The 12,814-nt window shown below is 35.6% G+C and overlaps 2 protein-coding genes across 3 annotated transcripts; both read left to right on the top strand.

Annotated features, from left to right (window-relative positions):
• The first annotated feature begins 4,941 nt into the window (after nt 1-4,941).
• On the top strand, nt 4,942-7,432 carry LOC136807152 (zinc finger protein ZIC 4-like). Of its 2 annotated transcripts, XM_067063728.1 has the most exons (2): nt 4,943-6,510; nt 6,778-7,432. In XM_067063728.1, exons 1-2 carry the CDS (start codon nt 5,460-5,462, stop codon nt 6,816-6,818), a joined length of 1,092 nt encoding a protein of 363 aa, XP_066919829.1. In that variant the 5' UTR covers nt 4,943-5,459; the 3' UTR covers nt 6,819-7,432. The 2 variants fall into 2 exon arrangements, with proteins under 2 accessions (XP_066919828.1, XP_066919829.1); XM_067063727.1 differs by having other exon boundaries at nt 4,942-7,432.
• Nucleotides 7,433-10,574: 3,142 nt separating this feature from the next.
• On the top strand, nt 10,575-12,372 carry LOC136807172 (BTB and MATH domain-containing protein 38-like). Its single transcript, XM_067063752.1, has 2 exons — nt 10,575-10,871; nt 11,795-12,372. The coding sequence occupies exons 1-2, from the start codon at nt 10,637-10,639 to the stop codon at nt 12,304-12,306; spliced, it is 747 nt and encodes a 248-aa protein (XP_066919853.1). The 5' UTR covers nt 10,575-10,636; the 3' UTR covers nt 12,307-12,372.
• The last annotated feature ends 442 nt before the right edge of the window (nt 12,373-12,814 follow it).

Raw genomic sequence — 12,814 nt, 5'->3', positions numbered from 1 at the left:
CTATTAATCCTCCTAACTTTTGGCTCCTGTCGATGTTGATTGCAAAGTAACTTAGATTCGATTTAGATGATCTTTTTAACTCCGTTGATTGCTATACGTTACCAAAACTTGATCGCCTTATAGGCTTTTAATCATTGATTTCAAACTAAATGAAAGTAGTTGAAAACCACAAATAAATTAAATGTTTACAAACTCGATTGGTATTGAAACTAAAATATTTGTGAATTTGTTTGTAAATATTTTTCATAGAATTGACCGTGTGTATTTTGCGTGTATTTCGAAATGGATTTGAGCGTATGCTTGAATTTTATTGTTCTATTAAGATTGTGTTCTGTTAAGCTCTTTATGATCGCTGAACTTTCCGAACTAGCCTTATTATGGTATAAATAGAAGATTAACCCATGTCCGTTGGTCCGTCCGTCCCTTCGTTCGTACCTCTGTTACCAGCTTTTATCAGGATTGCCTCATTAGTTTTTTCTATTTTTTGCACAATGAAGCAAAATGGCAATACCCAAAATGTGACCGAGCCCGATTTTTGAGAAAAAAATTTTGTGGACAAATTTGGGCCGAAAACTGCCTAACAATAGTGATTTTTTGGACTTTGTGCAGAATCACTTCATTAATTCTAATTTTTTGGCAGCTAGATAGAGAACAAAAGGTTCTCTAACAAGTGACTGAAACAGTTTTTTTTCGGAAAATATTTTTTGTCATTTTTAGGGAAAACGAGCATTTCTCACGATTGGCTTTTCTGATTTTTCGTACATTGTAATGTTTTAAAATATGACAAAAAAAAGCCAAAATAAAACACTTCAAAGAATTGTAATAACCAGTAGAAAAATTCTTCAATTTTTCTATTTTTTTCTTCCAATTTGGGTTTTATCTTTTAAATAATTCTCCTTCAAATTCTGAGAAATTGTTAAAAAGTAAGTATCCGTGTATTTTTGAGACAGACTTTGATTTTTTTATGACTTTTGGACCAAATGTAAGGTCTCTTCATTCATCTTTAGGGAGTCACTTTCCCTTAAAAAAATTGCACACATTTCAACCAAGGGGACATACCCCGGAAATCGCATGAGATTTCTTAACGAAGCAATAATTAATCGTGATCTTAATCATTGCTTTTTAATGTACTCTATCCTTTGGACAGACTTTGATTTTTTTATGACTTTTGGACCAAATGTAAGGTCTCTTCATTCATCTTTAGGGAGTCACTTTCCCTTAATAAAATTGCACACATTTCAACCAAGGGGACATACCCCGGAAATCGCATGAGATTTCTTAACGAAGCAATAATTAATCGTGATCTTAATCATTGCTTTTTAATGTACTCTATCCTTTGCTTTTCTAACAATCTGTTACTTTTGTTAATCTTCTCCCAAAATTATTTCAGCACACACTTTTGTGGTATAACCTCTTTTACTTTCAAATCCTTCTCTTTGCTTTACAAATCCTTAACAGGATTATGAGAACACCCCTTTCAACTGCGTGTTATTACAAAGTATCTGTTTCACCCGAAATCCCTAATAAATTTCTCTTTAAATTTGCACGCTCAATCTGCTGAGTTTAGGGATGATATATGCGCACTTGCACGGTCAGTTATATGATGCTTACCATATTCCTGGTAAAGGCCAACACTTAGTGGTCGATAATTTCCTTCTAGAAGTCCAGTGGACACCAAGATCCCTTAAATAGCCTTATACACGTTTTTATAAGAACAAGCTATTCAAGAACATGATGCTTCGATGGTCAAAATGTTAGGAATAAGTTAAGAAGGGTTCGCAGACTCTAAAACACTCAATTTCTTAGGAAAATGCACAAGAATACTCACAAAATGTTTAAGATCCGAACATTATAATTTTTTTAGACTTTAAACTCAAATTTAAGAACATTGGGACGGCCTTTAATAAATAAGTGTAAATGATTGTGTTTTTTTCGCTTCCTTTAAGGAAGATGAACCATCCGGGCGTCCGGGCGGATGATTTCTTTGATTTTGGTATAAAGATAACAGATTCAGAATTGATTAACATTTAAAAGCTCCACAACTTCTGCTAATTTGAGCCTAACGGTTCTTATAAAAAACCGCAAGAAAAAAAAACGATTTAAGGAATGCCGGTATTGATGCTTAGCGGGACATATTTTAATTTAGAAAATTTAGGATCGATCGTATGGTGTTTTTTGGCCTTAGGTACCTCATTTTCGTGTTGAAAAACTGACAAAAATTTTGGTTTTGCAAGGTTGTCCCATACATTCTCATTGTAAGCTCTTCCTTTTGTTTAAAAAAACCGCCTTGTTTAAAAAAGAAGAAACTTTGAAAAGGAAAGGTCTTAATCCCTGCTGTGAAGTTAAGGAATTGTGAGAGAACTTCTCGCAAGTTTGTTACGTGTTTTGTGACATTAAGTTGAGGTTTTCTTTACAATGTCTAGTTAAGAAGCATCCATTAAGCACAGTTGTTCTTTTCCCACCTACCCTCAGGATCACTGTCTTAATGAAAATCATGTGGGAAGAATACATATCTTGATTCCTTAAAACCTTTTTCTTCTCTGAGAAAGTAATGATTATTCTTGTTGAGGCTTTTTTCACATTTTTCGGCATTCCGGTCAGGGTCACAGATATTGCTTCCTGGAAAATGGGCTTTTCCAGAAATAGTCCGTGCCCCCTGTTGAGGATATCGGATATCAAGGGGGTTAATGATTTTGTTCAAGTAAAAAATACGATATCCAGGGGTAAGCTTCTTTATAAGAGAGGATGTCCAGGGGGTTGAGCATATTTTTAAGAGTGGTGTTTACCAATAAAGTAGGATATCCAGGGGATTCGATACTTCGAAAATTCAATATCCTCGACAGTGGGGGTAATTTTTTTTCTGGTAAAGCCCAATTTCAACCAATCAAAATTTTCCCCCAGACCTCCTCTCCTCCCATTATGAAAATATTTTTCTTCGGATTAATTTTGAAGTGACCGCAACCATTTAATGATATATTGATTTCCATTTTATATTTAATGAAAAAAGCAACATCATTATTATATTGCGAAGGAGTTTACTTCATAGAATCCTAACTGCAGTTTAAAAATATACTGTTGAAATAATATGATTAAATGGTGGTTTTTCATTTAGCCTTGCACCCTAGGTGTTTTGAATACACACAGTACCACCGTGCCACCCATTTAATGTTTCTGTAATGAAAAGAGTTGATGTAGAAGTGAACGTTCAAACTAATTCATTGATCAAGTTACAATTAAAAAACTAAGATCCCTGAAACCACCGCTTCCTTTTTTCGCTTCATATCATGGAAATGTTCATTTTTTTTTAAGAATCTCTTAACTATAGGTCAATTTGAAATCCATCTTTGTGATAATCTACTCATTTGAGCGCTTCTTATTTAGCAAAATTTGACTACACTTTTTAACAATCTCTCTTTATACCCCTGAAAATAAATTTTCTAAAGTTAGTTTTTTTTGAATTTTTTTTTTTTTGGTCAGCTACGGAAAATGAATCATTTCACTTCACAATTTTCTCTGGGACTTCTATGTTTTTTTCCTTAAATTTTATAAATAAATATCAAAGACATATAAATATCGATTAAAGTGTAAGACACGAGGAGATTTTACTTTTCTTTAAAGGGCCTTGATTGTAGCGCCCCAATTTGCTACGAGGTTAATTGCGATTGGTTATTAGGGAACCGCTAAAAACCGCGAAAAAGTATTGAAAAGTGAAGAACCCAGCCAGCGGAAAGCTGGTCGCGCTGGGTGAGATAGTAATCAACGCTTGTTAAAGAAAGCGAAACCGCTGTGCATCACGCGGTCGGCTGATGAGCTCCATTTAACTTCAACATTAGACCTCCTGTGATGTCGTCCATTGTACCGAAGCGATAAACTTTTATTATAGAAGGCTCGTTAAAATTTGATCTTCAAAAATTGAGCGGAATTTCGCTATTCACAGCTAATTTTTCGAACCATGGTTTTAGATTTCGTTCAGATTTTCTTAAAAAAACATTTTTTTTTTCCGTTTTTGAGCACGATGAGTTTAAGAGGATAATTGAGAAAGCGAAAATAATATTTTTTTAGTAACAGTTTTAATTTTTTTTTCATTTTCGAAATAAAAAAAGAAAAACTGATGGAGTTTTTTTCTATACATATATATTTTTTTTGTTTTTCGATTGAAATTGAAATGCTGGCCACAAAATGTAACTCCAACTGTGGGACAAAAATAACGGAATAATAGAAGATGAACTCTGAAGAGATGTAATTATCCTTTATGAAAGTCAAGGTCATAAAAAAAACTCATATTCATTCTATGCTCTACCCATTTTAAAACGGCAAGAAATTTTTCAGCCCTTGCAACAGTATGAGGCCTATTGTTTCTTTAGAAAGCTTTTTTTTTAAAGGCAAAGAAAAGAAATTGTTATAAAAAGAAGCGCAATGAAATATGGCACTGAGCAAAATCCCTCCATTACAATACCTCACACAGTTCGATTTTAAAAACCTCTCGCCGTGTTATTTACTTTCATCAGTTTGATATTTAGGAGGGAAGCTCTCTCTCTCTCTACAATATAAAATACTATCTTTAAAAGTTATTTTTTTCATTAAATTTATAACCATTTTCTTAGTTAGCGCGCTCACAAAGCCTTTGAAATTGAAACTATCAACAATTTCTTTTACCGCATTTTTTTATTTTTATCAACCGCCCAAATTTTCCCATTTGTGTATTTTTAATCTATAAGCGTCCTGCCTGCGAGGCTACTCCCACCATTTTCCCTCTTTCGGTTTCTCTTAGAGAATGAAGTCCTCTTAAAGTTGATACTTTCAGAATATGATGTCACATTGAAGTATTGTTTCCCCTTAAACAATAGGCTCCTTTCTTCCCACTTACAAAAGTTTAAAATAGATTGTGAATTTAAAAAAGATGATATGAAGTTCAACTCTGATCGCCGTTCGGTCTTTCTTTTCTTTCTTTCCAAATCTTCGGGAGAAGGTGGATAAATTACTGACCGCAAAGTTTTTGCAACTGACCCAAGGTTACAGCAGAGAAAGGGAGATCTCTCATTTTATCATACTCAAGAGATTAAGAAGATTCTCAGTCCAACAATTGCTTGAGATTTTGTTATACACAAATAAATTTGTTCATTGTGTTCAATGTATTGCGAGAAGCAAGGTGCTGGCCTGCTGCGTATATAAATTGGTAGGGTCGAAAAAGCTGAAGTTATTTCGCTCTCATACTGCTGGCCAGTGAATATCAACTGAATGCAAAGAGAAAAGAGGAGTTTAAACATTCACTGTTTTCGAAGGCGTGTGAACACATCAACTTATTGGTGCAGTGGGAAGCTTACAGCGTGTGCAGAGTCAACGGTGCTGTTCCTAAGAATTACAACATCAAGCAGCTTCGCGGAGTAAGCGGCACTGAGATTGAACAGTTTACAACCTCTAACTTAATATAAACATTGAGCACCAGACGTCGTACCGCGATGAGTGATACTTATGATAGTGCATATCGTGGTTTGAGGCAAAACACTTCGACAGCAGTTGGACAGATCGCAACTACTTTATACAATGGATTGCAAGGCGCCACCAACAACAACACAACTTACCACAACACATCGCTACACTCCAATTGTGGTGCTTCTTCGGCCGCAGCGCTCGCTTCGAATTATCTTTCACACACAGACTACATGTCACCTACATCCCACTTAACACCGAAGCAAGACTCAACTACCGCTCATCATTTATCGCAGAGTCTGACCAACAGTGCCACAAATCTCCCATACTATGACTCCATGAGTGCCAACACCTCCAACACAACTGGTTTTGGAGTATCCTCGGGCAAATACTCGCCACACTCTTACCGATCTTCGTCGTCATCTTCTTACTCACATTACCAAAACCAAAACAACAACCAATTGACCAACAACCATAGTTTGAATGGAGGTGCGTCTACAACAACCGATCTCTCATCCAACACGCATCCATACTACTCCTCCTTCATACCACCTCCACCGACCACCAGATCTTCGTATCCAACATCCAGCTTCGCACATTCACCTTACTCTCTAGATTCTGATTTCTGTGGACGTACAGCTCGCTATGGTTCCAATTCACCGGGTAGTCTCCATAACCAATACCTTGATCAATCACTTCTTCACCAAGTCACCGCACCAGGGATGTTCTATCCATACATTCGACCGCATCCTGGCAGCAACTATATCATGACGTGTATGTGGATTGAACAGCATGGTTTCGCCAAACTCAAACCGTGCGGACGTCAATTTACAACAATGCAAGATATCGTCAACCATCTCAATGAAGAACACGTCCAAACTGCCGACACTGGAAATGGTTTATACGTCTGTCAATGGCAAAATTGTCCGCGCAATGGTCTACCGTTCAAAGCCAAGTACAAATTAGTCAATCATCTGCGTGTGCATACCGGAGAGAAACCGTTTCCATGCCCGTTTCCCGGTTGTGGGAAATTATTCGCCCGATCGGAGAACTTGAAGATTCACAAGAGGACGCATACGGGTGAGCGTCCTTTTTTATGTGAATTCAGCGGCTGTGGGCGCCGTTTCGCTAATTCTTCCGATCGTAAGAAACACTCACACGTTCACACTTCTGATAAGCCGTACACTTGTCGAGTCACCACATGCAACAAAAGTTATACACACCCTTCTTCACTTCGTAAACACACCAAATTGCACGGGGAAGGTTCTGACTCTGAAGCTGGAAGTCCACTTCCAGGAGAAATGTCCCCTGAACAACAACTCAACGAATTAAAATCTGAACATTTAGACCATGGCACTGGAAACGCATCCCTTCTGACGGCATCTTAACGCACCCATGGAACACTCACCCATCCATCCGCCCGTCTGACCGCCCGATGTTCATCAATGGAAGAAAGGGTGCAAAAAGAATGAAACAAAGACTTTTGGGTAACTTTAATTCTTATTAAATGAAAAATGTAAATATGTAATATAGCGCAATGGATGATGAATCGTTATTTAGTATCTTTATTTCTTATTTAAAGTATTTTTGCTTTGCTATTCTTTATTTTGATCGCCTTATGCTTGCCTTACTCTATTTCAAGTGAGTTATTTTAGGGGACTAGCCTACGCTTATGAGCCAAATACTTTTTTAGAGTTTTTCTTTTAAAAACGCGGGGTTCGTTTCACCGCACTTATCTTTAGCGACAATTTCGGCAAAAATTACCACAGAGCCGTAGGTTGGCCTATTAAATGATGCAATAATTCTTCACTAAAAAAAAAAACAACAACAACAACATCTTAAGTTTCACAATTGGTCTCTTTATTCTGCATTTTATTTATCGTCGTTTTTTTTACTTTATTTTATTCTATATGAATTCACACTTTGTACACCTTGTAATTTTATTTATGATAGTTGTATTTTGCATTTTTAAAAAGAAATATCTCAAATTCTCACTGAAAAACTTTTTTTCTTTTTCAAAAAGGTCATTTTTTTCTCTAAAAAATTTTTCTTAAAAATCACTTTTACTAACTAAAGTATCTCCTCTCGTTTTCGATCATTTTTCGATTCAAAACTTTCATAATACTATTAACCTATATGTTCTTTTATAAGCATACAAAATCCAAAAGCTGGCTCGGAAATGCTTAGATCGAGAGTTTTATAACGCTGAAAAATGCTTTGAGGGATGCTTATATCATAAGCAAAATTTTAGAGAAATTTTGAAAATCCAGCCAAAAACAAACAAATTCTGAAAATGAAGGCTCAAAATAATGTTTAGCATATACTTAAATTTTTGCCATATATGAGCCTAGATATGCTTATAAGCGCAATGCTTATAAAAAAACATGTCTATCAAAATTGTGGAGAAATTCTTAACTAGGCACGCGGCTGAAATCGATTTAAACAAATTGGGGACAATTCAAAAATCACTAAGAATATACTACCTTAGAGGCTATTTAGAGTTCTTAATGTTGAAGAACATCATAATAAAATCTGTCTCAAAAGCATCTGAACACTTTACTTTTTTTAAATCTTATAGCCACTGGACCATTCAAAAAGTACATACGCTCTGAAGCGGGACGGGGTCCTTCGAAAAGCGTACGTACGCTTTTTAATTTTTTTCAAACTATCTTTTTTTAGTTTTTTTTTTAACTTCCTATTTGAAAAATCAAAATATAAAGAACCTTAAACCCATCTTACTTGTGTTATCGATATATCAACCTATTATAATCTTTAAGTTTCTTTAACTTTGATCTTGAAAAAAACTTAGACGATGCTGCTACCGTCCATGTAATATCTTATTATGATAAAATTTCATCGAACAAAATTTCCTCCCGACTGCATATTTGCGTGTTTGAGGTTATTCTTTTTTATTCGAATTCATCTTAGACTATAGCATAGTCTAGAAAAAAGATATCATTGAAATCAAGACCGAACTTATGCGTCAGTCAATTTCTGTTATAATTTCAATGTTTTTTCCTAGAGGAAGGAGTGGGGGTAGGGTAATTTCTCTGCTCCCTTTTTGTATCTTCCGTAAACAGTTTTACCTAAATTGTCGGTCGTGGTCACATCTCTTTACTGTTGTCAGGTAAAAAAACTTCCTTTTTACAGAAATTTACTCAGCTCATATGCCTACACACTTTTCAAGGCAAATTGACCACAAATGATTCATTTTGAAATTCTTTTGATTGATGTTTTTGATGTTTTCTTATTGATCAAAAGTGAGCAAAATTCGACCCCCTTCCCCGTGTACGCTTGTGTACGCTTTGACAGTCCCCTCTTCCGCGTACGTACGCTTTTCCGAAAGTCATCATAAAAATTCATCAATTCGGTTTGGTCATTCTTCTTCTTCATTCTTAAATTGTTCAAAAAATATTTTATCTTTTCGATTGTTCTCATTGGAAATATCTTTCCAACCGTGTTTAGTTTTTTAATTTTGTGTGATTGTATGCTGAGAAATTGTTAAAAAAGTAAGTCTTCCATATATTTAAGAACATTTTAAGTGGGGGGGGGGGCGTACGGTATTTAGGAATTGCGGAAATCAACCCTTTTTTCTTCGGAATTTCGGGAATCGGGCAAAACTCCTTCGTTATTTCGGAATTCTGAAATTGTTTCGGTATCGAAAATCCATGAATTTTTGCTTCGAAATTTCGGTATTATAAATTTTTTATCCCCTTTTTCGGAATTCATACATGAAAAATCTAATTTGATGAAAAACTACAATCAAGGTCATAATATTTGAGAAAAAAGGGAAATTCCCCCAGGAAGTTTTGAAACCACGATCGATTTGTAAGTGCTCTAAAGTAGGTTCGAAGGGTAGAGTTTTAACTCTGAGTTTTAACGCTAGATTAATCTGAGGATCCAAAAGTTCAAAAATAGTCCATTAAGGCTCAGAATATAGTCTGGAAGTCTGCCAACCCATCCCAAATTGAAATATTCGATTAAATCAAAGAGATAGCCCAAAATCGACTTTCTCGCCGAATCTTTAAATCTTGAAAAGCGTTAAAATAACCGGAATTTTCAATATATTCTGGCCATGATTGTAGTCAAAACGAGGGGAAATACCCCACAAATCGGTATCCGAAGAATTGCAAGCATTTTTTTACGGAATTTCGGAAATTTTGGCAAAATTGTTCGGTATTTCGGAAATCGCAAACCCCGTACACCCCCCCCCCCTTTAAGACTAAAATGTCAGAAAATAAGAACAGCTGGGGCTGAGCCAAATTTTACTTGTTCTTTTAAAGCGTATTAAAAGACATTTGGATAAACATAAAAATACACTTTATCGTATCTTTACACTAGCCCTTAATCCGCTAATGTCTGATTTTGAGGCGACTTCGTCATTAAAGATGAAATTTGCGGAAAGTATTTTCTGATTTGGCTGGTAAATTGTTGATAAGCTCAATAAAGTTTTGTGAAGTTTTGATTATAAAGCACAGAATAAGCGAAAAATTTGGGGTTTTTTTACACCGTTTTTTTTTCTTTGTCCTAAAGCTGCGAAATGCTCAAGGCGTAGTAGGCCGGTGTAAAAAGGCGATAAGTTGATTGTTAAATACCGAAACCATCTCAATATATTGATTACCCAGGAAGTCTCTTTTATGTGTGATTGCGAGATTTAATAGATCCCCGCTAATTCATTAGGTGAAAGACTGTATGCTGTGATAAAGTGACCCGGTAATGGCAGCTTCTCAATTTTGAGCTTTTTCTTAGGCGAACTGTCTGCCAAATTTTAGTTGTTTTTGCAAGGTCAAAATGGGATGAAGCAGTGCTTTTAATAAGGGATTTCAAATCTTTTTTACGTTTGTTTCTCATTCTTAATTATATTTTTCAACTCCAATTAGTTTTTTTGGAATTTTTGTTTTTCTTTCGACTTCATCAGGGCTTCTAGTCTACTTTATTGGACTGCGTCGTCAAAAATTATCAAAAAGCTAAACTCAGCCATAAGTAGACTCTAGTCAATTTTTTTCCTGACCAAAAACTCCCGCCCTCTGACATGATTAATAATAAGCTAGTTTGCTACTCTATTGCACCCATCGCTGCTTTTCGCCTTCTTTACTATATTTTTCTTGCAATATTCATTTAATGTTATATCTATTTTTCTCACTCTCAGAATTAAAAATATAATAACAAACACTAACATAAGAAAAATCAAAACAAGCAAAGTGAGATGGATCAGAATTTCGCGGAACCTTGGAACAACAGTGATGCGGTAATATTGGTTGAAAATGAACCATTGCATGTACACAAAGCCATCCTATCCATGTGCTCACCCGTATTTCGAACAATGTTGTCGTCCGATTTCAAAGAAGGAAATTCGTCCGAAATTCGGCTACCGGGAAAAAAGAAAGACAAAATCAAAGAAATGTTGCATAATATTTATCCATTTCCAACACATATTACTGGTAGGTGCCCGTTTTGTCAGTTGGGTGTTTAAGATAAAAACGGCAATTATTGCTCTTTTCGGCAATTATCGCCGAAAGCGGCAATTTTTTTGACGATGAAATGCTGAATCAGCAGAAAAATAAAAGAAGTAAATAAATGTGTTTTCGGCAATTGATGCCGTTTTTTGAAATAAAAGTTGATTTTATTATTGAACACGTGGTATTTGACACCTTCGCGATAAGTAGGCCCACTATGCCTCGTTTAGTTTTGTTTTCAACTGGCTTTCGTTGGAAATGCAGATAGTAAAATCGAGTCATATATAAACAAACTTACAACGGGGGTTTTGTTTTCTCTTTCTGGCTGTGTTTCGGCATCGATGCAGGATCTTTTTACATATTATTTTAGAACTTTTTATGTTATTGAGCAATGAAAAATTGAAAAAATCACTTTTAAAAATCCGAAAAACCTTTTTCTCGATGCAATTTTTACAATTTTCAAACACCTCTGACACCTTTGCCCTTATAAGAACAACACATTTTGCTGATTCAGCATTTAATCGCTGAAAAAATTGCCGTTTTCGGAAATAAATATCGTTTTTATCTTAAACACCCAACTGTTTGTAGAGAAGAATTTTATCCTAATTAAGGGGAATAGTGATTTGTTTCAGGGAACTCAAAGAGATATTTTATCCATTACCTGCTAGGCTGATTACCAATACAAGAAATGTCGTTGATACCATTGATTTCTCTGTGTTGATATCCATAAGGTTGACAAACAGGAGCTTGTGTACGATCTAATACTGAAAATTCACATTCAGGGGTGTCTATGTCAGAGTGTGAATCAAGGGGCACTTGATATTCCAAAAGTGACCCTAATCAATCTCATACTGATTTTACCAAAGTGAGTGAATTATATTTTTGACACCCTTTTTGTTTTTTTGTAGATGATACAGATGTCAGTTCGTTGTTACAACTTTCACGAGAATATCAAATTGATCCTCTGGGCAAACGAGTCGAAGAAAATCTCCTACGAAAACAAAGTTCTGTTGATCTGCTACTGTTAGCGCAAGAATTCCAACTAAAAAAAGTTGTTGATAAGTGTACCATTACATTGTCAAGGATGAGTTTTCAAGATATAAGGCACCATCCACACTATGACCAAATAGAAACTGAAAATGTAGTTCATATTCTGCAAGGACATTTGAAATTCTTGAAAGAACAGCACGTGCGGGAAGTACGCTCGATAAAGGAACAACACAATAAAAAGCGCCAAGAAACTCTAGAAATTGTTAACGACATTAACTGTTGTTGGGGTTATAATAAGCTACCCATCCGTGGTTGCACCTGCCCGAGTTATTCAAAATCGTGTGGTGATTGTAATAACGCTCTTGAGAAATTCATTAAGATCAAATGTGGTGAACTTTTCGAGCATCTACAGGGGTCTGGGAATGATTGAAAAGTTTGATGCAAAACCAAAACCATGTAAATTATTAGAAAATGTAAGATTTGGATTCCCATTGGATTTTAGTTGCGAAAACTGGAGTGAAAGATTTGCCCATGTATAAAGAGGTATGCGTTTTGTTAAACTATAAAATCAGAACTTATCCTACATTGGGCTTTTCCAGAAAAAAACCGTATACCCCTGTTGAGAAGGTCCATCCCTCTGTGGCTGGAAATGCTCTAACCCCCTTGGAATTCCAGGCAATTTCAGGTTTAAACTCCTATGGAATTCTGAATTTTAGTAGGATTTAAAAAGGCTACCCCCCCCCATGGAATTCCAGTTATTTTTGACAGACTTTTTATCTCCCTATGGAAATCCGCCACATATCAAACCTTACCCCCTTGGAACGGAAATGGACCTCCTCAACAGGCGGGGGGAGTTTCTGGAAAAGCCCATTTAATTTTTCAACATTTTTGATTGGTATGTGACTAAAACAGTTTTGGTGAAATACTGAAGCAAATGG

The sequence above is a fragment of the Clytia hemisphaerica genome, unplaced genomic scaffold (genome assembly GCF_902728285.1).
Source record: "Clytia hemisphaerica strain Z4C2 unplaced genomic scaffold, Clytia hemisphaerica genome assembly, whole genome shotgun sequence".
Classification (NCBI taxonomy): domain Eukaryota; kingdom Metazoa; phylum Cnidaria; class Hydrozoa; order Leptothecata; family Clytiidae; genus Clytia; species Clytia hemisphaerica.
The sequence above is the reverse complement of the archived record's forward strand: the minus strand, read 5'-3'. Positions and strand labels throughout refer to the sequence as shown.

What these genes read in the sequence shown, in the direction of transcription:
- LOC136807152 (XM_067063727.1), top strand. Translation starts at nt 5,460, where the DNA reads ATGAGTGATACTTATGATAGTGCATATCGTGGTTTGAGGCAAAACACT.
- LOC136807172 (XM_067063752.1), top strand. Translation starts at nt 10,637, where the DNA reads ATGGATCAGAATTTCGCGGAACCTTGGAACAACAGTGATGCGGTAATA. An exon ending in ATTTCCAACACATATTACTG is followed by an intron (nt 10,872 to 11,794) that starts GTAGGTGCCCGT and finishes GTTTTTTTGTAG; the next exon opens with ATGATACAGATGTCAGTTCG.